Source organism: Epinephelus moara, chromosome 21, assembly GCF_006386435.1.
Source record: "Epinephelus moara isolate mb chromosome 21, YSFRI_EMoa_1.0, whole genome shotgun sequence".
Lineage (NCBI taxonomy): Eukaryota > Metazoa > Chordata > Actinopteri > Perciformes > Serranidae > Epinephelus > Epinephelus moara.
The window spans coordinates 36,920,974-36,947,175 of NC_065526.1; the positions used below are offsets into that span (position 1 = coordinate 36,920,974).

At 42.9% G+C, this 26,202-nt stretch overlaps 1 protein-coding gene across 3 annotated transcripts in view; it reads right to left on the reverse strand.

Moving 5' to 3' along the window:
* The window catches only part of LOC126408955 (sickle tail protein homolog), a 162,944-nt gene that overhangs the window by 75,154 nt on the left and 61,588 nt on the right, over positions 1–26,202 (reverse strand). For 2 of the 3 annotated variants that reach the window (XM_050074765.1, XM_050074766.1), the window contains 3 exons: positions 5,872–6,070; positions 5,296–5,494; positions 230–323 (listed from right to left, as the gene is read on the reverse strand). In XM_050074765.1, coding sequence (XP_049930722.1) covers positions 230–323; positions 5,296–5,494; positions 5,872–6,070 — 492 coding nt within the window. The remainder of the gene's footprint in view (positions 1–229; positions 324–5,295; positions 5,495–5,871; positions 6,071–26,202) is intronic. The other variant, XM_050074767.1, reaches the window with a different exon arrangement.

Below are 26,202 nucleotides of genomic sequence, written 5' to 3' on the forward strand. Positions count from 1 at the left end.
CCTGAGGTTTCTACCGTTTTTTTTCCCCGTTAAAGGGGTTTTTTTGGGGAGTTTTTCCTTATCCGCTGCGAGGGTCATAAGGACAGAGGGATGTCGTATGCTGTAAAGCCCTGTGAGGCAAATTGTGATTTGTGATATTGGGCTTTATAAATAAAATTGATTGATTGATTGATTGATTGATTGTAATGTATAAAGGGTAAAGACAAGAGCAGAGTTTTTGCTGACTCACCCTTCCCTCTGTGTTGACAGGCCTGGCATGGCGGTTGAACACATGAGCTAGGTCTTTATGATAAACCTTGAGACAGGAGTGGGATGGGATGTTTCTGGAAGCAAAGAGAACACACAAAGTGACAGTTTAATGTGTGTGTGTGTGTGTGTGTGTGTGTGTATGCGTGTGTGTGTAAAGTCCTACAGAGGGACAAACTGGCTGACTGGCTACTGGATCTTATATCTTCTGATAAATATGACTTTATTTAGGTAAGTGTTGAACCCTGTCTGTCTTCTGTTACCAAACAAGGTGTTGAGACTTTCTAAACCAACCCTATCCCTTAAAAATTACACTGATAAACTACTTATTTGCAAAAGCAAATCAAGTTATGTCAATTTTATTTGTACAGGCCAACATCAAAAATTTGCCTCAAAAGGCTTTATAATCTGTACAGTATATGACATCAACTGTCCTCAGACCCTCAATTCAGTCAAGAAAACAGATGGGATGAGGGTTCTTTGGGACAGAGACCACTGCGCACGCACAGGTATTCCGTCTGGTCATGCTGCCTTTGTGGTTTTGAATTTCCTCAAGCTCCTCCTAATGTTGTGCAATGATACAGTAACTGCATGCTCCTCTCCAGTGGGGACTTCCAAGCCCTGATACAACAGTTTTTCAGCTGCTGGTAGTGTTAGTCTTGAAAATTTGAGCTCTTCAACCAGAGAGATTTCCAAAATCACTGTCTGTTGGAACCAGTATTCCCGCTTCTTCCCGTAGCCTTGCTTAGCTTCCTTCACTGCTCTGTAGACATTTTATGATGCAGCTGTAGGCCTCCAAAGCGTCATGGATGGTGAAATCCACCCATGACTTCTGGTTGAGAAAGGTCCTGATGGTCACTTTAGAAACAACATTGTCCACTAATTTTCCAAGAAATCCCACAACAGTCTGTTGATGCATTGATATTGTTATCAGAGCTGCACCAGAACATGTCCCAGTCTGCGTCACACAGAGCGTCCTAAAATGCAGCCTTTGATTGGTCAGTCCTGCATGTGACCTTTCTATGAACCTGAACTTCCTGTCAGCCTTTGTTCCACACAACAACTACGGAAACAGCTACTTCCAACTGAACATAGCTAATGCACTTATGTGTGGACATTATGAATAGGTAGAAAAAATAATAATTAATGATAAAATATTCAGGAATATGGTGTATATACATATAGTATGTCATTTTATTCAGATTCAGATTCAGATTCAGAATACTTTATTAATCCCCGGGGGGAAATTGTTTTTGTTCCAATGCTCCGTGCAAAGTAGAAATAGAAATACAGCATGAATGGAAACAAGAGATAAAGATGAAGATATAAATAAAATACTAAAATAGACAATGAAATAAGTAAAATAAATATTAAAGTAGACATTAAAATAAAATAAAATAAAATAAAATNTACAGCATGAATGGAAACAAGAGATAAAGATGAAGATATAAATAAAATACTAAAATAGACAATGAAATAAGTAAAATAAATATTAAAGTAGACATTAAAATAAAATAAAATAAAATAAAATATTAAAGTAGACATTAGAATAAAATAAAATAAAATAAAATATTAAAGTAGACATTAGAATAAAATAGAATAAAATAGAATATTAAAGTAGACATTAACATAAAATAAAATATTAAAGTAGACAATAAAGTAAAATAAATAATAAAAACAGTAAAGTAGACAATCTGAAATATATACAATATACAATGAAATGGTTGTAGCATTATAAATGAAATAAGAATGAGTAATTATATTGTGTGATTTGTTTTATAAATAGCCAAATGAGTCCGATCATCAGAGGGAGGAGTTGTACAGTTTAATGGCCACAGGTAAGAATGACTTCCTGTGGCGCTCAGTGGTGCATTTAGGAGCAATCAGTCTCTGGCTGAAGGTGCTCCTCTGTTCGACCAGAGCGTTGTGGAGAGGGTGAGAGCCATGCTGAAGTATCGCCCGCACCTTTGACAGCATCCTCCTGTCTGACACTGCTGTCAAAGGGTCCAGCTCCACCCCCACAACGTCACTGGCCTTTCTGATCAGCTTGTTGAGTCTGTTGGCATCGGCTACTCTCAGTCTGCTGCCCCAGCACACCACAGCAAACAGAATAGCACTGGCCACCACAGACTCATAAAACATCCTCAGCATAGTCCGGCAGATGTTAAAGGAGCGGAGCCTCCTCAGAAAATAGAGGCGGCTCTGTCCCTTCTTGTAAAGGACTTCAGTGTTCTTAGTCCAGTCCAGTTTATTGTCTATGAACACACCCAGGTACTTGTAGTGTTCTACAATGTCCACGTTATGCCCCAGGATGGAAACTGGGGTCACTGGTGTCCTCGTTCTCCTCAGATCCACCACCAGCTCTTTTGTCTTTGTTGTGTTGAGCTGCAGGTGGTTCAGCTCACACCATGAGACAAAGTTATTCACCACAGCCCTGTATTCAGCCTCCTCACCCTTGCTGATACATCCAACTATAGCAGAGTCATCAGAAAACTTCTGAAGATGACAAGACTCTGTCTGGTAGCTGAAGTCCGTGGTGTAAAGGGTGAAGAGGAAAGGAGAGAGGACAGTACCTTGTGGAGCCCCGGTATTGCTGACCACTGTGTCTGACACACAGTGCCGCAAGCGCACGTACTGTGGTCGGCCAGTGAGGTAATCCACAATCCAGGACACAAGGGGGGGATTCACCAGCATCGCCGTCAGCTTGTCACCCAGTAGAGCAGGCCTGATGGTATTGAAAGCACTGGAGAAGTCAAAGAACGTGACCCTCACAGTGCTCCCCGGCTTGTCCAGGTGGGCGTAGATGCGGTTCAGCAGGTAAATGAGGGCATCCTCAACTCCAATCCGGGGCTGGTAGGCGAACTGGAGGGGATCCAGGTGCGGCCTGACCATAGGCCTGAGCTGCTCCAGGACAAGTCTCTCCAGGGTCTTCATGATATGTGACGTCAGTGCCACCGGTCGGTAGTCCGAGAGACCGCTGGGTTGCGGCATCTTTGGCACTGGAACGAGGCAGGACGTCTTCCATATCACAGGGACCCTCTGGAGGCTCAGGCTCATTTTGAAGACACGATGAAGCACTCCACAGAGCTGTTCGGCGCAGGCTCTGAGAACCCGTGGGCTGACACCATCAGGGCCTGCAGCCTTACCGGCGGGGAGTTTGCTCAGCTGTCTCCTAACATGTAGAGGTGTAAAGAGTGCAGGTTGAGGAGGGGGAGAGTTGGAGTCCAAAGTGAGAGGAGGGCAGGTAGCATGGGAGCCAGAGGAGGTGTGAGGAGTGGGGGATGGGTGTGAGGGGCTCACCAAGTTGGATGAGGTGCTATCAGGAGGAGGAGGGGGGGTCAGAAGTGGTGGTGGCTGGAGACAGTCAGCAGGAGAGCCAACAGGGGCCAGGGCAGCAGTGTCAAACCTATTGAAGAACAGATTTAACTCATTGGCCCTAGCCACACTACCATCAGCTCCACTGCTAGTTGGTCTGTAACCGGTGATGGTCCTCATACCACTCCAGACCTCGCTCATGTTATTCAGCTGGAGTTTCCTCTCCAGCTTCCTCCTGTAGCCGTCCTTAGCCTCATTGATCTTTGCACTCAGCTCCCTCTGAATGTCCCTCAGCTCCTCCCTGTTGCCACCTCTGAAAGCCCTCTTCTTCAGGTTGAGTATGGCTTTGATGTCCTTTGTTACCCAAGGCTTGTTATTTGGGTAACACCGCACAGTCCTTGCTGGGACAATGCCGTCCACACAGAAATTAATGTAGTCTGTAATGCACTCAGTAAGCCCATCAATGTCCTCTCCATGTGGCTCACAGAGTACATTCCAGTCAGTCACCTCAAAACAGCCCTGCAGTGCCTCATAGCAGTCCTCTGACCATGTCCTCACTGTCTTTGTGGTCACAGGCAGCCTCTTCACTAGAGGCACATAGCAGGGGGTGAGAAGCACCAAGTTGTGATCTGATCTACCCAGCGGGGGAAGGGACGTGGAGGTGTATGCGTCCTTTACATTAGCATACAGCAGGTCCAGGCTCTTCTCCTCTCTGGTTTTACAGGTCACATACTGGGTGAATTTCGGGAGTGTCTTTTTAATAGAGACATGGTTGAAGTCACCCGAGATTATAATGAGAGCACTCGGGTGTGCAGTCTGTAGTCCGGCTATTGTGGAGTGGATGACGTCACATGCCGACGTCGGGTTAGCGGACGGGGGGATATAAGCAGCCACTACAATAGCATGTGAGAATTCACGGGGTAAATAGTAAGGACGGAGGCCCACAGCTAACAGTTCAATATCCGGGCTGCAGATGCGGTCTTTGACTGTGATGTGACCAGGATTGCACCACCTGTTGTTCACGTAAACAGCAAGCCCACCTCCTTTACGCTTACCGCTCTTAGTGCAGTCCCTGTCAGCCCGGACAGTGTGGAAACCCACGGTGGAAACATTGTGGTCAGGAACATCCGTGTGTAGCCATGACTCCGAGAAAATCATCAGGCTACACTCCCGGTATTCCTGATGACTCCGGGTTAGCGCTGTAAGCTCGTCCATCTTATTCCCCAGTGATCTCACGTTGCCCATGATGATAGATGGGAGACACGGCTTGAATGTCTTCCTCTCCATAAGTCTCCGGTGTTTCGCTCCTTTCCGCCGCCGTAGCGATCTTTTCCCTCTGCAACCCCGGTGTGTTTTCCTCCAAAGTTCAGCAGGTATATCCTCCCTCACCGTAGCCAAGCCGGCCGGCTTCAGCTCCATCAGCTGATCCCTGGAGTAAACAATGCGGTGTTGCTGAGCGACGGTCGAGTGGCAGAGTAAAAGGAGCGATTCCACCACGAGCGAAACAACAAAAACTCTCCACACAAGCATGATTAGAGAGGACGTAGCTTAATAAATAACTAAAGTAAAAACAGAACAAGTAAGATAAAGAAGAGAGGAAAAAAGTTGAAAACAAAGTTAAAGTAAGCAGGAGCGACTGGAACAGGCTGCATACACCGTGGCGCATGCTCACCCTGTATTACAATAATAACTCTGTGTTGGTGTATGTAAGTTTAATTGTTAATTTCTCCTCACCTGATGTCATCCAGGTCGTAGTAGACGTTGCGGCTGGTGTCTTTGATGTAGATGGCCATGTTGGGAGACTGTAGCATCTTCATGGTGAGCTGATGAGGGAAGGCAGTGACAAACAGAGCCCGTAGAGCATCCCGACTACTGATCTCAGCGGGCATCCTGACCTGCTTTGTCTCCTCCCCATACTGCAGGTACAACACACCTAACAGAGCACACACACATACACACACACACACACACACACACACACACACACACACACACATACACACACACACAGGGCTTTAGTGTCTCACAGGACTCTGCAGTGTGATAATACTGCCACATGTATCAATCTGAATGCAACATGTCTGACATAATCCAATACCACAGTTAATACGCTGTACAAATCAAACACTTCCCTTTAACAATGCTGTTGGTTCATAGTGTTATTTAGGTATTACATCAGATACCTAATATCAAAGGACTCGGATCAGAAAATCTTGAAAGTTTATGATAACACTTGCAATTAATGTATCTGTGTGTGTGTGTGTGTGTGTGTGTGTGTGTGTGTGTGTGTGTGTGTGCATGTCTCCCTACCAAGCGGCATCTCTCTTGTCTGACCACTTGACCGGCCCACAGGTAGACTTGCTCTGGCTTTACAGCCCCTTGTAAAGGGGACTGTGGGGGGCAGCACCTCTCCATCAGACATTGTCTCTAAAGCCAGAGGATCCTGCTGCTCTGTCAAGCCCACCACACTGGCACAGGTGGGGCTTTCAGAGGGCCTAGGACTCCTTGCCTGGATGGAATGAAAAAGGAGAGAAGAGCAGACTGAATTACACTAAGATCACATGGGATTCTAGTCCTGCAGGAAGAACAGTAGCATGGAAATGTAGAAAAAATGTAGAATGCGTTTGAATGATGATGAGACAGCTTCCAGAGTTGGTCTTTTTAGAGGGGCAATATGTATTTCTTACAAAGAGACAAATATTAATACAGCTACCTCTGCCACTGCTTTCCGCCACCAGAGGAAAGCTTCATGGATTTCCATTCTTATTGTGTATGTATTGGTCACAGAGAGCACTCACATGTCTGTAACATCCACAATGCTTGCCATCATTGTCTGAAAGTCTCTCACTGTGGCAGCCAAGTACACTCAGGATCAGAAATAGGTTTGCCAGGTAAATTCAACAATCTAAAATTCACATACAGGGAATTTGCCTTAGTGTTTGATCCATAGCAATAATCGTAGTAGAGAAAAAAAAATACAAGCAAGTTCTTCAAAGGGTTGAGAAACGCGAATAAAATACAACAAAGTTACAATTAAATTAGAAATAAGTACAATATATCTATTCAAAAATGAAGTGCATAACAGTTTTGTGCAAGACTGTGCAAAATATTGTCCAAGAAATGTGCAAAAAGTCACAGAATAATTTATAGAGAAAATGGGCAGTTATGCAGAGATGAAAATCCAAACTAGAATTACTGCCTCGCAGTTGTATGCCTCTGCGCACCAGTCAAGTTGCACTTACAGTTTACATCAGTGTCTATGAAACACATCTACCCCTGACAGCAAAGAAAATCTTTACAATCAGCACAGTTTCAAGGTGGACACTCAAGATAAGTGTCACCAATTCAGTATCTGACCAAATATTTCCCCCTCTGTTCCTAAAGTCAGAAAAGTGATTTTGCAAAACATTATGATGTCACAGTGAAGTTGATCTTTGACTTTAGGCATCTGTGTAAAATTTTGTCATAATGAGCATATGAATTCTCGAGTTATGGTCAAAAGCATGTTTTGTGAGGTCACAGTCAACTGATCGATCAATTAATTCTTGAATCCAAGAAGTCCAGAAATTTGAGAAAACCCCCAATCAGGTTTGCTGAAATATTGTCCACAAGAATGAGTTGAACGCAAGGTCACAATGACCTTGACCTTTGGCCATCAAATTCTAAACAGTTCATGGTTAAGTCTAAATGAACTTTTTTCAACTTCTTTTTCAAATTGAAGAAATTTCCTCAAGGTGTTCTTAAGATATCATGTTCACAAAAATGCCATCAACGCAGGGTCACACTGACCTTGACCTTTGACCACCAAAACCTAATCAGTTCATGATTGAGTCCAGCGGATGTTTCTGCCATATTTGAAGAAATTCCCTTGTTCTTGAGATATCATATTCACCAGAGCAGGACGGACATCAGATAATCCAAAAACATAATGCCTACAGCCACGGCTATTGCCCATGTGGAGGCATAAAAATTTCAGAGATGTGTGTTAATGTAACCCACTGTGACAGATGTTAAGACTTCTGTATCATGAAGTGTCTATGGAGCTACAGTAAATGGGAGTCAGTGTCAGCGTGGGGGTCCTGGGCCTTGTTGAAAGGAAGACACCTGCAGATGGGAAGAAACTGTTTTTGTGGCCAGTTCCTGCTTCACCTTTGACCTACTGCACTTACTGTAGTTAAGAGCACACAGTCGTCGTGTATAAAAAGGATTTGAAACATTTCATGAGTGCTCACTTTCAGTCATTCTGTGGGTGAAGCATATAGGCTACTTGTAATGGTTAAGGTTGGGGTGGAATGTTTTATGTCAAAGAGGGTCCTCACAAGGACGCACAAACATGTGAGAGTCTGTGTGTGTATAAAGCAGTGAGTTGATCAGAGATGATTGGTCTGATGTGGACTTCCTCTTGGCAGCGCAGCCATGTGACTTGGTCCTGTATGCAGACGCTCTCATTGATGCACGGCCACTGAACTGATGTTTGAAACCTGACATGTGCACAAGTGCATACACAAGCACGCATACAGAGACTGCACACACGTGAACACTGAGTCACTACACTATAATGACAAGGTAAGCCACACTGGGCTGAATAATGCCCTGTGGCTTACAGCTCACAGTACTCTGCACACACTGCACAAGTTATGCTGCTGAGAATTAGTGGATGTCATGTGTCTGTAAAGATGCTAGACAGACACCATACTGTATATTACAATTGGTTTTGACCACATGCAAACTGAGTGGTCACCCAGAGTGGCATCAGCTCAGGGGGACGCAGAGCAGGAGTGGTGGTTTAGGAATCATGCTATGTCTAAACTGACAGAAAGACAGTATGGCTGTGGGGCGGGGCTTGTGAAGGTACTGTAGGTCATACAGAGTTCAGTGATGATGATGTGAAACCAAGCTGAGGGTCTGTTCAAACTAAAATATTATTCCTCCCTTTAAGACACTTACACAACTCACACATCTTCTCCTTAACTGAAAGAGTCCTATTTTAATTCATTTAATTAAGGGGAATTTTATTGGGACATAGAACTCATTAGCTATGTTGAGTACATATGAGTAGTTACGATACACGTGCACCTATCATGGTATCTCCTGACTCCAGGTTGTTAGCTGCTCTGCCTATCTGGTAGTGAATTTAACAGTCACAGAAGAACAAGAGGAACGGACTGAAAGAGGACGCTGCACACTGATCAGAGATCTGTTTGTGTTGACCAGATGTCTTTGGTTTTGAAAGGCAAAGCCACAGGAGTGTACTGAGCAGTGTGCTGATTCTTCTTTATGTAGACTGTCTCTGCCATGTAGACAGGTAGCTGGGCAGCCAGGTAACTACCTTGTTGAAACACGAACACCTACTTTTCTGTGCCGAAAACAAATTCTCTGTGTGCCTTCACCTGATTGTGAAATCTTCAGAAAACCTAGAGAAAGAGTCTGCCGCTGTCCCCTGTTATCTACAAAACCCTGTTTATCTATGGCTACTTGTACATGCCCTAAAATTGCTTTTGCTCTTATTCCAAAAAAGACAATATTTCTACTAAGCTGTTTACATGTCTGATGAAAATGAATACTCCACTTATATTCCTGTTTACATGCAGCCGTACATACTCTGATAAATGTGCTTTAACGTGAAGTTTATCATGTCATAATTTGGAATACAACAGCTGGAACTGCTTATCTTTTGCTTCTTTGCATAAAAAATAGTGGTCCAAGTGGTGGTGGACTTGTTAGACTGTGTCAATGCAGCCTCCCTCTTTCATGCCTTTAACCACCTTCTTAAAAAGGTCAGTGTGGTGATATTTGAGCATATCCAAAAACCTGTTGATATCCAAGTCTTTCCTAATGTTTAAACAGGTTGTGTGTCACAAACTGCAGTAAAAACCCCACTTGAGACGCATACTCTAAAGGCTCTGTGTACATGAATGTGTACAGAATGTTTTTAAAACCTGAATAATACTGGCATATCCCATGGCTTAATCGAAAAATGCTAAATCCACCTAATCCAGAAAATCCAAATGGAATATGCTGTTTACATGACTTCGTTTGAAATTCAGAATACTGTCATGTTCGGAACAATAGGTGAATATTAGTGTGCATGGGAACGCTTTCAATAAAATGCAGTCGAAAAGTGATTCTTATACATTTGACTCCTATTCCATACTTAAACGTTAATTGAATATGTATCTACATACATATACAATGAAAAAAACTGTAGTTTGGTCCATTTTTGGAACAGCCTCTTGATCGAAAAACTCATCTCAATTCAAAACTATTCATTTTATAAGCTTAAATTATTGACTTTATCGGAAGAGTGCAACTCTCGAAACAGATGTGAAGCCATCAGTTAAGCCCCTTTCCCACTAGGCAAAAAACCTGCTAACACCCACTAAAACCTGGCAATTATATTTACTGGGAAAGGTTACAAACTGCTTTCACTCAAACGACGCACAAATGACTCTGCAGTAGTCATGGGTATGTATCAGCCTCAGTTCCAATCAGCTCCGATCAGCAGTGGCGGAAATACAACACCCAGGTAAACACACACAACTTTAGCCTCTTTGCCTGTGCGATGCAATGAGGAACCACCTCAAATTACCATCCATCCCTGTCCAAGCAGCCCTCGAACATCATTCAAAATTTAGTCGGCACTGAGTTTGAGAGAGAGACTGAATAAGTATGATTCAAAATAATAAGTAACCACCATGACATTTTTACTGGCCTCCATACTGCTTTCCACTGTTTACTGACCCATTTTCCCACCTGTTCATGAAATCAAACATGACACACCAGAAGAAGAAAAAAAGGCTCTGGTCTACTGACAATGGGAGAGCAGTTTATTCCCCATCTATAACGGGTTTTCCTGTGTTTCGAAAAATCTGCATACACATGCTAATTTTGATGGGAAAAGGATGTGAGATGTAGTTGTTGGAGTTACCACTCACAGCTGTACAGTGGTGTTAGAGAGTGTAACTGTGTATATTTTTTTCTAATTAATTTACTAATTTAATCACCTATTTTATAATATTTATTAATATTGTCTTTCATGTAATCAATTGTTTCATTCGTGGTCTTTCCGTTGTAATTGTGCTTGGCAACACATGTTAAACATACCAGCACAGCCTACTGAACTGAACTGAACTGAATTGAGTGGAGCTTCTTCTAGTGGTGGACGATAAAACGATAACATATCGTATTGTGATAAACACTTATGTGCCGTCGATAGAAAAAAACATTCGATATAACATTCGATAATGTTACTGTATTCTGTCGGGAAAAAACACGAGGAAAGCCGAGCAAGTCCTCGGAGTTAGGCTGTGCAAAGTTGGTTGCATGAACACACTCACTTATCCCTGGTAACCCAGCAAGGGTGTCACGCAAACAGCTAACATTGTCAGGTTTGGTTGCGCCATCCTCGTGTGTGAACACAGGTCCGCTTACAAATATTGGTAGTCGCGGGTTACGTTTTTTTGGGCTTGTTTCTAAAGTGGAGTTGCTTATTTGCGCTTGCTCTCTAAACGTCAACTTTCTCTATATATATCTGTCTAATAAGTTATTTAAACGTATGACAGCATGTCGGACTGCTGGATGTTTCCACAGCTCCGCTCCTTCCGCCCCTCTCCTTCTCTGCATACACACAGGTGATGGTCAGTCAATGAGACTTTTCACATTTAAAATGTGCGAGTAATGGAGGTTCTTTAACAATTTCGCTAACAAGTGGGCGAAATATGCAAAGAATACAATAAAGATTTGTAAAAAGAGAGAGGAATAAAAGATTCGACTTCAAGAGGGGGACGATTCAAAGGCAGTGTGCAGATTCAGATTCTGTGTGAAATACATACTCATCATTCAGATCGTGTTCAGCATACCAGCACTGTTGCAGTTGTTACAGTTATTTCTTATTTCTTATCTGCTCATCTGAAAGCATTTTAATTCAATTTATGTTGGTTTGAATTTATCTTACCATTTTACTGGATGTCCACTGCTGTTACATGTCATTACAAGTCTACCTCAGGTTTCCTCGCTATGTGAATCACTTACTCATCTGTACAGTCTTCTGTTCTGCTGGTCATCTTTACAGATATGTTTGCCTGAAAGCATTTACTAGCTTTACTTGATGTTAAGAGAAAACTGTTCATTTTTTATTTAGTTTTTATACCATCTTGTGTATGTTCAATTATTTGAGTGTTTTCTAATGGCTGTGTTGACATTACATTTTCCTCCGTGTGCCTTGACTGATGACTGTGATTGAAATCAGAAGAAAGCTATTGAGTTTAAAATAAATGTGTTAAAATTTATTTATTTTCTCCTGGTCCTTATTTTAAATAGGTTATAAAAATTTTATTGATAAGTATTGTTATCGATCAATATGAACCATCTATATCGTGATATACTTTTCATCCATATCGCCCACCCCTAGCTTCTTCCTGCACAAATGATCTCTGGCTGAGTACAGACACAGGCTGCATTAATTAGTGACAGCCAATAAGACCTGCTGTTTGTCATTTTAACTTAAGAAAGTGTAAATCACAGCCAGTGTCTGGTCCAAGTAAAAATGAAAAGCCATTAGCGTCAGAGTTTAGCAAATCTCTCTCCCTCTATATATTTATAGAGAGAGAGAGAGAGAGAGAGAGAGTGAGAGAGAGAGAGAGGGAGAGAGAGAGAGAGAGAGAGAGACCGCTGTAACAGATAAAATACTGAGGAAGACACTAACTATGTACAGACTCAGTGATCACAGCCTGGACATAGAGACTGGCAAACACAGGTAGACCTGGCTGCCTAGAGAAGCTGTGTGAGCCTTGTCTTAAGAGACAGGTGGAGACAGAGCAACATTTCCTACTACAATGTAACACATATGAAGACATCAGAACAAACAAATGTATTTACAAAAATTAAATGTAAACTCCAAGATGTGGATACAGTCTCTGACCAGACTAAAATGACACATCTAATTGGAGAAAATAGTGTCAGCGCCATAGATGCAGCAAGATATTTCAGTGCATGTCACAGCCTAACTGTACGTTCACACCAAAAGCTGCCAGAGCTGCAAAGGTGACAGGTCTAATTCATTTTCAATGGACATGTGGCGACCAGAGGCGCTTTGGGCTGCAAAAGTGATGAGCGGCAGCGGTTTGGTGAATTGAGCTGCAAATGAAAGTTGAAGACTGGTTAACTTTATGCAAATTAGCTATAACGCATTTGAGCTGCAAATGACCAGGCACCAATCGGAATGTAGATGTCCATCTCTTGTGTTGAACCCAGAGAACATCCTCGGAAACTTTTAGTTCCTACTACATATTCGTTCCTACTTCAAAACAAGCAGCAAGCTGTCAAACTGATCTATGTTCAGCCTGAAGTAGCGCTGGAACCTCTCCCCATCCAGCCGCAGCTTCCGCACCAGCCGATGATATTCCCCGTGCTGTTCACGGCCCGGGAGGATATCGTGAACCCAGACCTGACGGCGGCGCAGGTACCACACGGCAGCACAAATTACAAGAGTGTCTTCTTCCATGTTGAATCGATACACAAGTGTGGACAAGCGCACGTACTTATACAATTTCTTTGTGTTCTGGAAAGCTTCAATTAATTTGCTCTCCTTACCACCAGTTTAACTAATCGCGCTGTAGGCACTCGAACCCAAACCACTGACAGTGTTTGCCCTAGGTTTACAGCTTTGGGGGGGGGATAACAAATCTAAAATGTTTGCTCATAATTGGTTCGGGTTTGGCCCACTTAACATGCTGCTGTGTTGTGCTACGGCCTATTCAAGTGCTGAAATCTGTTATTTACGTGACAACGCCTGAACACAACACAGGCTGTGTGTGTTTAATGTTTAATGTCAGACATATTTAGACTTTTTGTTCTGTTTTCATTGTCCAAACATTAAAGTTTCTGTACTCAAGCAAATGCACAAAGTCACATTTCTGTGCTCCAGCCAGTAACCTGCTTTGTGGCTCCTTTAAATTAAAGCATAATGGAACATTCAGAATTTGACGTCATGAGCGACTTGAGCTGCTTTCACTGCCACAAATATTTTACCAGCAGCGCTGCTAGAGTGAATTCAGCTATTTTGAAGCTCTGGCAGCTTTTGGTGTGAACGCACAGTTATAGACAACCAACACAACAACACATAACAACTGGAGTTCATCTCTTCAAAGATCACACTCTGCCTTTTCATTTAGCCCTACATTTTACGTTTTTTTTTTTTCTTTACAATACAGGTCTATATTTTGCATTAATATACTTGCTGTTAATTGCTTCTTTATTGATCTTAAGCAAAGTTACTTATACATACAGTACAGCAACCCTTGGCTGAAGACATCTCAAATATACACTATAAACTGTCAAAGAAATTCTCACAAACTGTGTCTTTTTTTTTACTTTGAAAAAAAAAAAATGGGTCAATTATGCATTTTTGAGTTTTTTCAAATCCATTTCAGGAATTACTTGCTCACAAGCTCACAGTAGTGGAGACAGAATCTTTCCTGTCACAGGGACAGTGTACAGTGCAAACTTCACAGTGAAAAAACTCAAAGATGTAAAGGATTTAGAGAAATCAGATCATATTTCACACAGTGAACATGAGGGCCAGCCAACCTTTTGTCAACACACAGACGTGTAAGAACGTGTTCAGCTATCTGCCAGACCAAATTAGAAAAGCATCAAGAGTCAGAGCTCAGGAAAACTACCAAGGCTCCATGAAAGTACCACACAATACACATATTCTATACAACACTACAAGAAGTCGTCCTCGAATTTGATAAAGGTTTGCTCTGAACAAACGTCAGTATCCAAAGCTCGTTAAGCCCTACCAATTTTTTACTAACATTAAATTTTACTATAATTATTCTAAACAAAATATTTAACAAATATACTATGGAACCATAGGATATATAAGTAACTAAATCACCACATTGAAAGGAATCAAATGGAATCAAAGACAAGTGAACATCAGCAGCACATTTTGTGGCAATGCAGCCATATCCTTTGTACAAAGGTAAGTTTGACCTGATGATAATGTCATAGGAAAGATAAAGGAGCGTGTCAATAAAAAGAATTCATCCTCTGAGGAGCATGAATGATGCAACTAAAGGAATGGTCAGGAGTCACCAAAACCTTAAAATTAGTGATGCACCGACTCAAAACATTGGAGCAGTATGAGCACCCATTATTTAACACATTATGCATCAGCCACACATGACTACTTCTTATTACATAATTGGGGATATCTGAAAACAAAACTGTATGAACCTGGACCTGTGTGCCAGCATGGGCACACAAATGACTCTTTGACAAATTTGTGGCAAAAATTAAGAACATTTTTTCAATGAACAATTGCAGGGAATCCATAATATCAGATTACAGATTCAGAGAATCTGGTAAATATCTCTGCTTGTAAGGGGCAAGGCTGAATCCCTCTGGTAGCATCATAAACAGACACGACTTTTATAAAAGCTATTACTACATGGGCTTGAGAACACTTCAGAAAATAGTTGTCAGTGAGAACAGTTAATCACTGTATCTACAATTGAAAGTGAAGACTCTACCATGCAAAGTAAGTCATACATCAACAACATCCAGAAACATCACTGACTTCTCTGGGCCAGAGCTCATCTGAGATGAGACTGAAACAATGTGGAAAAATGTGCTGTGGGCTAATAAGTCCAATTTTCAATTTTCAATGTTTTTAGAGATCATGGACACTGTGTCCTCTGGGCTAAATGGCAAAAGGACCATCCAGACCGGTACCAGCGCAAAGTCCAAAAGCCACTTTCTGTGATGGTATGGGGTTGTGTTAGTGTTCATAACATGCGTACATCTGTGAATGCTGAAAGGTACATACAGGTTTTGAAACAACATATGCTGCTGTCCAGAAAACATCTTTTTCACGGATGCCTTCTTAGTCAAAGAGTGTGGTTACTAGACTGACCTGCCTGCAGTCCAGACCTGTCACCCAATGAGAATGTGTGGTGCATTATGAAGCACAAAATATGATGGTGAAGACCACAGATTGTTGAGCAACTGAAGTAATTAAACAAGAATGGGAGAGAATTTCAAATTTAAAACTTCAACAGTAAGTGTTCTCAGTTCTCAAACTCTGAGTGGTGTTAAAAGAAAAGGTGAAGTAAATATGCCCGTGTCCCAACGTCTTTGGGATGTGCTGCAGGCATAGGGCAGCTGTGGCACAGAAAGTAGAGCAGGTTGCCCACTAATTGGAAGATTGGTGGTTCATCCCCAGTTCTTCCAGTCTGCATGCCAAAGGGTCCTTGTGCAAAATATTGAACCTCAAATTCCTCCTGATGGCTGTGCCACTGGTTTGTGGGTGATTGCAGCTGTTAAACTGATGAGCAGGTGGCACCTCGTATGGTAATCGGCTACCTATGCGTGAATGGGTGAATATGACATGTACTGTAAAAGCAGTTTAAGTGGTCAGAAGACTAGAAAGGCGCTAGGGATGTCAAAAGTATCGATACTCTGAAAAGTATTGATACTCAAACGCTGTATGCGGATACAATACTAATTTACAAAAGTATGGATACTAACAGTGCACGCCACCTCAGCGCCTGTCAGGTACGCGCGACGGGTCCGACGGACATGCGCTGTGCAGGCAGCGTCTGGCAGGCACAGAGCCCTCGCTGCAACCCGGCTTGTTGTCGTCGCTGTGCATGCATGCACACATTTCTGTTGCTGTAATATGGCCAGCGCGGCTGCAGGAGGATCAGAGCAGCCAGTTTTGGTCAAAAATGATAAAGGAAAAAGCGCTCTTTGGAAATATTTAGTGAAGTGAACACAGCACGCTGCAGACGGCAGGTACAGCCCCTCCCCTCACTAGCAGCTGAGCAGCTGGTGTCGCCAGCATCAAACTAAAATATAACTTCTAACGTTAATGTGGGAGCTAAGCAGAAAACTTTATCAGTCATGCCCGTCTGTAACATTAATAGACAATGTTAGTTTAACAGGACAACACAATTATGTGTGTCTGAAAAGTTATGTTAACTGTAAAGTCACAGATTGAAGCTGAAAAAACGTTTGGTTTCTCCCGTAACCCCTGGTTCTCTGATCACATAGTGAGGTAGAAACAGGAGCATCCTGAGCCTAAACTACCAACTCTATTTGATCAGCAACGAAAATATGGTGCCAATTCACCAGAAGCACAGAAAATAAACAGGGCTGTAGATAAATACATTTGTATGGACAGATCTTGTTTCTGGTTGTTATTTATTTTGGGGGGATTTTTTGTTGTTATCATTGATGTTACTGTTCTGATCTTTATTTAAAAAATGACATGATTCTTAATTTTTTGCTGCTGTATCGAAAATGGTATCGAGTATTAAATATTTTCCTGGGTATCGATATTGAGTTTGAAATTTTAGTATCGTGACAACCCTAAAAGGTGCTATACAAATACAAGTCTGTTTACCATCATATTCAGAATAACTGTATATTTACTAGGGATGTCCCGAACTCCAGTAAATAGTCTGCACCAGGATGTTTCGTTAGCCAGCAAAAACACTCACATCTGAGCAGCATCAGCCATTGGTGTGAATTGTGAGCTGTAATTCAGCAGTAAATAATCAGCATGTGTGTCTAACTGTGGATGGTGGAGCTGCTGAATAGAGTTGTGGAGTCTGTTAGTAGCAGCAGTGGTTGTTAGCGGTTAGCTCCACTTGTTAGCTGCTAAATGGCAGCAGAGCAAGCAGCCACCAGCCGCCAGACTTCACAGCTGATCCCCGCAGGACTCCACTCAGTCTGGACTGTCTTAGGAAGGTTTATGGTTTGATGGTGTTTGACAGGCAGGTAGGAGGCTCAGTTATCTGTCAGTGTAGCTGTGCTGTAAATAAACAGTCAGAACTCCGTTTTCTCTGGCAGAGAGGAAAGTTAAATTTTATCCGCCAACTCTGTGAAAGGACACAAGTTTTAACCTCCAGACTAACATGCTGCAGATTAAGAAAGAACTCAGGCTTTAATTAAGTATTTTTCTGCTTCTTAACAGTGAGATGGATAAGTCAGAGTGTATAGTGAACCTGGGTACAAATCCTAGTTGTCTCAGTTAAGTTTTTGTGGTGTCAAAGTTTTTGAGAGCATAAGCTTTTCAAATGATGATTAAGTGTGTGCTCGTAAATCGCCCCTCAAACCTGTCAAATACTGCTGGAGAAATGACAGTTTTTAAGTGTGCAGAAATCATTGTAGTTGTAAAAAAAGATTACTATAATTTCTGATACATAAATAAGCCTAACCAGATTAGTGTAAAGATTATAAAAATTAAAATTACATTTTAATTTACAAAAATGTTTTGAATTTTTGTCAAATAAAACTACACTAATACTATGAAGGATAAAAATGGCTAAAATGTGACTTAAACTAATGAGTATTTTCATCTCAAGACTAAGACTAAATCTAAAATAGCTTTTGCACAGATTAGGGTACATCGATATTTTAACTTTCATTGGCTGTTTGCTTGTGGAGCTTTTGCTGCACTTGCAATGGCATGGTGAGTGTGGCTGTTGTCAGTTCTGCACTGCTGCCTGTCTCTCCCTACGGCAGGGCGGTGAAACACCACGCATCATAATTGAAAGCAAGGCCAAGAGACTCTCACACATAGCTAAAATGAAAGTGTGTAGATAACTTTGGTAAATAATGTAACTAAACAGTATCATACTGTGTTTTATTTAATGACCTGCGGTGTTTCATGGTGGGAGGGGCTCAGTTCAAGCTCTTAGACACATTGAGCTCAGCAGAGTGGAGGAGGGACAAAGCGAGGAGCTGGAGAGTTGACGATGTGTGACAGCTGACGTAAAATACTGGATCGAATCGGGCTCTATATAGCTCAATATAGGTGATCCCGATCAGTTAAAAAAATGCCTTGATTGGCCCTGATCCTGATCTTTGAGATCAGATGGAGATATCCCTAAACAATTTTTAACAAGTTTATCAGTTTGAACATTAAATATTGTCTTTGTCTTGTTTTAAATTGAATATATGTCTAAAAATAAATTATCAAATTAGCACATTATGTTTTAATTATGTTTCACACAATGCTACAACTTTTTTTTTTAAATGTGGTTGTATATTGACACTCATCCCCATAAAATTATGAAAGCAAATTTATTCAGTGTAAACACGCTCAGGATTTCAGAGCTGCAGAGAATGACTGTGTGATGAAGTTGTTACACAGCTAATAAATGACTGAATGAATGGCTTTCATGGTTAGAAGTTCCTTGTGTCCTTACGCATCATTTGTTACAATGTGCAAATATGTGCCTGCCCCATACACAAACACTCACATCCTTCATATGACTTCATATGACCAGTGCTGACATTAAGCATAACTGTTTACCTGATGTGAGGGAGGAGCTTCCATCATAGTGGAGGTGGATGTAATGAAAGGTAACAGCAGACAGATGACCACTTCAACCACTACTCTGTTTAAAGTGAATCAGTCTGGCTCCGTCACATTACAGCAGCAGCAAACTACAAGCTGACTGCATAAAGGATAACAGCTGAGGACTGCCTGAAGCACTCCTATCCAAAAACTTCAAACACACACACTTATTGTAGTTCAACCCAGTAAACTCTGCTAAGTGCTTCTGACACACGCAGTTTGTTCCCACCTTAAAGAGACAAAGTAGGTCTTGAGGACTGCTAATTACAGGCCTGAGGGAAGCTGACAAGTCAGATTACACTGCCCCAATGCTGTATTTGAAAAAAGTACTAATGATGCTTTTTAGTGGTGTCACTTGCCACTAAACATGAATCACAAAGCAGCCGTAGAAAAATCTGTCTCGTCACTGCAGTTCAGCACTATAAGTATATGTAAATAAAGTTATCTTTATGGAAACTAACTTATATTTTATTCCAACACACCTCAACATTTAATTCTAAAAAGGAAAAAAACAAAGATTTTTCTTCTTAAGGAAGCTATTACTGCTTATTTTAGAGGCATCTTTTGAAACTGTACATCTTTTATAGAGTCAGGTTTAATTACTATCTGTTGATTTAGCAATCTTATGTATGTGTAATCTTTGGTGATCTAGTTCTCATCAACTCACCTCTCTCCGTGCTCCGTAGCACTATGCATTTTAGCTCTAGAGCCTTTATCAGTCTTCACTTACAGTTTACACCCATGTCTGTGAAAACATGAATGCTTTACACACATCTTCCCTCCAACAGCACAGAAGATCTATACAATCAGCACAGTTTCAATGCATTCCAAGATCAATGTCACCAATTCAGTATCTGACCAAATGTCTCCCCTTCTCTTTCTGAGATATGATTTAGAGTAATGATAAGAAAAGTGTTTTATGCAGAACACTATGACGTCATGGGGAAGTTAACCTTTGACCTTTCGGATATAAAATGTCGTCACTTCATCATTTTATCCCATTAAACACCGTGTACAATTTTGTCATAACTAGAGTAGGAATTATGAGTTATGACCAAAAACCTGTTCTGTGAGGTCACGGTGACCTTGACCTTTATATGATATTTGCCGATATTACAAAGTCTGCCACAATACAATTTTTGCAATGTTCCTCGGGGGTTTGCAATGTTCCTCGGGGGTTTAGTTGCTTGCTCAGGGGGCAGTGGGCAGCTTTCCTCCACAGTTAGCCACCGTGAGGTGTAGGTGGTTTTCCGGTTTGCGCCTGAGGAGGCTTCCCATTTCCTCATTACAACAAAAACATCTCCTTCCAGTATAAGTGTCCTGCTGTACAGTGTCAAAAAAAAAATCCATACTGTGGCCACGCTCACATCTGTTGGCTCAGGGAAAGTAAGTTAGCAGCACTATTGCTATAGCTAAAGAGTGCACTTTCTGGTCCCACTACAGTGACGTCACTCTCCGAAACAAAAAAGAAAGAGAGAGAGACGATGGCAAGATGGCAGGGCCCTTCTTTTGTGGGTTGTAATGTTAATATGCCAGTAGAGGATGGCCATAACTTCTGTGTGCTATGTTAGGGAATTGAGCCTGGAGTGACTGCTAGTGATAATCCAGCTTCATGCATAAACTGCTTCTGCTCTGCTAAACAAAGGGAAGCCCATTGCCATTTGTTTGGCAGATGTCCACCAGTCCCTTCTCAGGGCCTGCAGCCAGCTTAGCGCCCTAGGTTGGCAGGTCCAGTAGTGGGGGATGGGGGCCCATCAGGTTGCTCCCCCGTCTCCACTATTACATTTTGAGTAGGGGGTGTTGGACTGTGTCATATAGGAACTTCCCTGCTCCTGGGCCCTCTGCTGGGTTGGATATTATTGGCTGGGCTACTATGGCTCTGGGGCTTGACCTGCCAGCTGATCAGGGTCCCGCCCCTTCCCGTTTCGATGGTGAAACAGGGGGGCAACCCACAAAGCTCCTTGTGCCTCTCCTTTCTGATTTCAAGGAGGTGGTCAGGAGTCAGTTTACAACACCGATGGCAGGGGCACACTGGTCGGGGCTCTGTCGTCGGCTAAAGTTGACAACCGGGGGAGGATAGGCTGTTGGCCATTGTCCCCCATGGATCAGGCTTTGGCTGCCTTGGTGGCTCCATCAAAGTCCCTCTTGGGCAAGGAGAACTGCCTGAGTAGAAACTGCAAGGTAATGGATGGCTTGTTGGGAAAAATGCATGGAGCCATGGCAGTCCAGACACAGCTGGCAAACACAGGTGCCATAATGTCCCTGTACAAGCACCATCTGGTTGGCCAGCGAGGAAGGGTGTAGTATGGATCTAATAGCTGAACTACAACGTGTCTCCTCACTTCTTCCAAAGCTCATAAGAGAGCAGGGTGAAGCAGCTGACAGTGCTATGGCAGGTTTTTGGGTGGCCAGGCACCATCTCTGGCTGTCACAGTCCATGCTGCAGCCAGAGGATAGGGCGTGTCTGCTCGAACTGCCTGTTGAGCCATCTGTCTTGTGTCGGCCTGATGCATCCATGATGATTCAGCAGGGCCAGGAAGCCCATCGCTGTGCTAAGGAGGTGTCAGGCACCTTGAAGCAAGGTCAGGGCTGGCAGCGGCCTCAGCAGAGTCTGCAGAGACAGCTGCAGGCAGAGGTGCTTGTCACCGTGCAGCTTTGTGTGGCCCTCCCGTGGTGGTAGGATGGTAGTTATCAAGGCTGCTCATACAGGGGATTATAGGCTTGCTGATGTCATGTTGCGTCCAAACTAGGGCTGACCCAAAAAATTCGAAGCTTCGAAGCTTCGAAGCTTCGAAGCTTCGTTCGATGGCACGGGATTCGATTGTGAAAAAAAAAAATCGAAGCTTCTGCGCTTTTTTACCCGTTTTTTGGGGGAGGCCTTAAACGCAACACTAACCCCCACCAGTCCGATACTGACAATGAGCGCACTCAGAGCTGGCAGACATGTCCAAGAGGTCATCAGATGTGTGGCTGCACTTTAAAATATGCCCCGACAACCCCCAGAAAGCAGAGTGCCAGATTTGCCAAAAGCAATTGGCATATCACAACTCAACAACAAATTTGGGAAATCACTTGAAAAACATAAGTAGTAACTAGTAGGCTTAATATGCATTTTCCAGTTCCACCGGTCCACTCTGAGTCTGGTGTCAGAGACACTTCTGATGCTCTGAGTTGCGCATCTGTTTGATTGTGCTGCAGTGTGCGCCAAGGGTTTTAATTTAGTGTTCAATCAAAAGTTAAACACTACTTATCACCGACCATTAGTGGTTTTTCGTTTGTGAATACTTTTATCTTAATTCTAGTGTTGGAAGAAACTACGTTTTCGCCATAATTTTTTTTTTTAGCTACCCAGTGGGCCTTGTGGTGGGGTGCCACCCTCTCTGAGGTCTGTGCAACTGCTACATGGTCAAGTCCATCCACATGTGCCAGATTTTACTGCCTGAATGTGGCTGCTGGCACCTCATTTGGGGAGCGTGTGCTCACTGCCACCACACAGTAGGCCATGTAATTCCATGCCCCTGAGCCTTGGGGGTGCCTTAGGCCCCGTTCAGATGCGTCTAAAAGCGCGTGGAAAACGCCAGCTGTGCCGTTTCCATCCTTTTATCCACGGCGCTTTGGAGGTTGCGCTACTGCCGTTACTAAGCAACCAAAACCGCCTGTCACTCACAGGGGGAGTTAAAAAAGTTACAAAGTTTACAAAAAAGTTAAATGGATTTCAAAGTTACAAAGTTTACAAAAAAGTTAAATGGATTTCCAGCAAGCATCAGGAGGTGAGGTGTGTGCGTGTGTGTGTGTGTGGAGGAGAGGGAGAGAGGGAGATGCTGGTAGAGAGATAGTGTGTGTTATTAGATACATAATGTTGTGAAGTCCGTTGGACGGAAAGGAAGAAGCAGGTCCGTGGAGCTGATTGGTTAATTCTTATCACATGACATGCAGTGCGCTTGCTGCATTCGAAAAAGTTGAGATTTTCCATCTCTGTGCGCCGCGGACGTGCATGAAAAAACAGGCACGTCGCACCGAATGCGTGCTGCTACGGCGTCGCTTTAGATTGTGAGCGCGCTTGACGCGCGTCTACATTAAAACTAACGGATTTGTGCGCGCAAAAGACGCTACATCTGAACGGCCCCTTACTCAGCCAGGGTCATACCGTATATTATTGTCAGTGGACTGGCAGCAGGCTGGCCGACTGAGCAGTCTTCGTGCACCCAACCCCTGCATCTGGCAGGGTTGGTTGCGTCTGGCAACTGGGCATCGGTACAGTGGCACACAGTGTCTGGCTGTGTCACCGACCGTTGAATGCGCAAGATGTTGTACATTTGCTTATAGTTCATTGGTGTTTTTTCATGTATACACACCTATTGGGTATTTTCTGTTGTTAATGGGGGGCACTTTTGGACCTGCATTTGCTCTGTCTCCTGGGGCCCCTTGTGGTGTGTCTTAAAGGGTTCACATATCTATGATATAACTACTGCGTGGTAGATAATCTAATCACTATAGAGAACGTTCAGTTACATTGTAACCTTGGTTGTCTGAGTGAGGAGATTATCTTCCCATGCTCAAGGCCACTTGGTACCCGTTCCAATCAATGTTAATCAGTGGGTGCATGCGCAAGGTGGTGCTTTTATAACCATCATCATCTTTCTCTGGCTGCTTGCTGTCTGACTATTATATGCCTATGATTGACTAGCGGCGCCAACATTATACTACTTGGAAACACTAGGGGGGGAAAGGTTGTCTGTTTCCACTTTAATATAGATAAACTAATAAAGCTTTTTTTAAAATATTTTTACATGGACCATAAAGGTAAAAACTACCTTGTATATGCTGTGTCACAAAGCTATCCAATGTTTAATGTGTGTCTATGTATAATTCATTTGACATCTTTGTCAGCATTTCCCTGCCTTCATGCCAACTCCAGCCATGCAGCATCTGTACATGAAGCATGAAGCATGAAACACACTCAGACTCTGTTTGCTTGATAGGTGTAGAGAACATGACCATTCAAACTGTTATATTAAATTTCAGATATACCCACCACCAATGCAGATAAACCTTGCTAGGACCAGCTTCGGCTCTGTTTTGCTTTCTAAACAACCTTAATTCTTTGCGGCAGATTCAACAAGGTGTTGGGAATATTCCTGAAATTTTGGTCCATACTGACATGACAGCATTACACAGTTACAATACACAGTGAACGCAATACACCATGTGGTACCAGCTGAGCTTTACCGCTCTCTCCTATTGTTAATGTTCACTACAGTAATTTTGCTGTTCTCTGCAACTAACCCAAGAAAAAAGAAGTCATCATCATCACGGCATAGCTTTGTTGTTTATCGTTTAATAAGATTTTTAAATTTCATGCCCTCAATGTCATTTTTTTCCCTGTGGTATTGACAATGGTATTGAATATCTATATTTTTCAAGGTATTGTATTGAAGTTAGAAATCCCAGTATGGTGACAGTACAACATCGAAGCCAAAAAAAGCTTGCCTCAACAAAACATCTGGGTGCAGAATTTGCAAGCTTCCGCGAGGCAAGCAATGACGGGGTAGTGGCACCTTAACAGAGACAACCAAAAGCAGTATCTACAGCTGATCTGAGCCCAAATTCTGTATACAAGGCAAGTACCATGTGAATACTGAGCACCTTCAGCAGAGTACACACTAAGCACAGTGCAGGAGCCCAAGGGGAACAAAAGGCAAAGCAAACAACTGCTGTATACACAGTACAGACAAGGTGTCAGACTAGGGTTGGGATCAGTCTGATTTCATGCACTGAAATGTGTCTGAAGGACTAGGTTAAAAAAAACTGTCAAGGACTAAAAGTTGGCATCAACTGTCTGGTCAGGTTCATATTTCAGTTCACTTTTTCCTTGATCAGACTGTTCTTGACTTAGAGTAAATCATTTTGCTATCCAGTTCATCCAACTAACATCCCTCTCTCAGTCTTGGAGCCTGCTTCCTCCTCCGTCCTCCTGAACCAAAGCCAAAGACAGTGTTTAACCTCAACTAATTAACACATAGGGCTCTAATTTCCCAGCGCAGCGCAGGGTGGCGCAGGGTGGCGAACTCCGCGCAGAGCTAGTTTCGAGCAGCACAACCTGAGGCGCGCTCAGTTTGGTAGTTTGGCAGACTGAGGTGCGCTGAGATGGGTGTGGTGGAGCAGCAGGGGGAGGTGTCAACAGATCCAGCTTGGCGCAGTGACAGTTTCTTGCCAAAAGGCTTCGCCGAAGGTGCGCTAAAAGCTNTGGAAACCCAACCAACCTGATTTGATTAACACAGCTGCAAACTAATGAGTTCACATCCCTCTCAGCCAGCCACAAACTGCCTGTCAGATAGGGAGTATATATTCAGCATCTGTCATCTTAGAAAAGTCAAAAGAAAAGAAACAGAGTGAGACTGCAAGAGAGAAAGAGAGAGCGTGCGCGCACACGAGAGAAACGCAACATTGATTTACAGTTGTGGTGATGTCCTCCCAGGCTACCTTTGCATCATCAGCCCGTGGAGGTCTGCTCGCAGTTCCGTATATTCGGACACTGCGAGCTTGGACCTCCCGGACCAAAACATCAGTTTCCTCCTGGGAGAAGTTTGGCCATCTGACGCTGCTGCTCTCTTCTGCCATGGCGAATTGAGTAAACTCTCATTACGCCTTCGCGTGGCGCATTTAAGGGCGAGGAGAGGGGCTCATTTGATTGGTGTAATGTGTGTAAAACCCACTCCACGCCTTCTCTCCTCCCTCTTTCCGACTTGTGCGGAAAGAGGGAGGTGGGAAAGGTGGTGGGAAAGAGTGGGAAAGAGGAATAGCTGCGCCAGTGCACACGGTGTGCCAAACTTGCAAAATCCGCCTGGCCACACCCAGTTGGTGAAGTGCAGGTGCGCTGCGCCCCCGCCTCGCCCGGTCTGCGAAACTAGAGCCCATAGAGGCAATTTACACCTCACATATTTGGCTTTTTTTTTACCTCATCTTTTTTAACCTCACCTTTTATTGCCTAACTTTTACCTTGGCTGGCTTGTTTTGAATCCATGCATTATACTGTAACAAAGTGTCTCTCCAAAGACATCGCTAGACTCCTATATCGAGGTAGTATTTAATTGATTTTTATGGCTGGCAAAATATGGTGCACGGCTTAAGAAAATTGAACTGTTTGTCCTCTCTGCGTCATAGTGTTAAGAAACTGTGACTTGTCTTCTACTAAATGGGCATCATGCAGCAACATTCTTGTAAATTTCTCTAATATTTCCTCTTAATTTTCTGTTAAGAGAAACAAA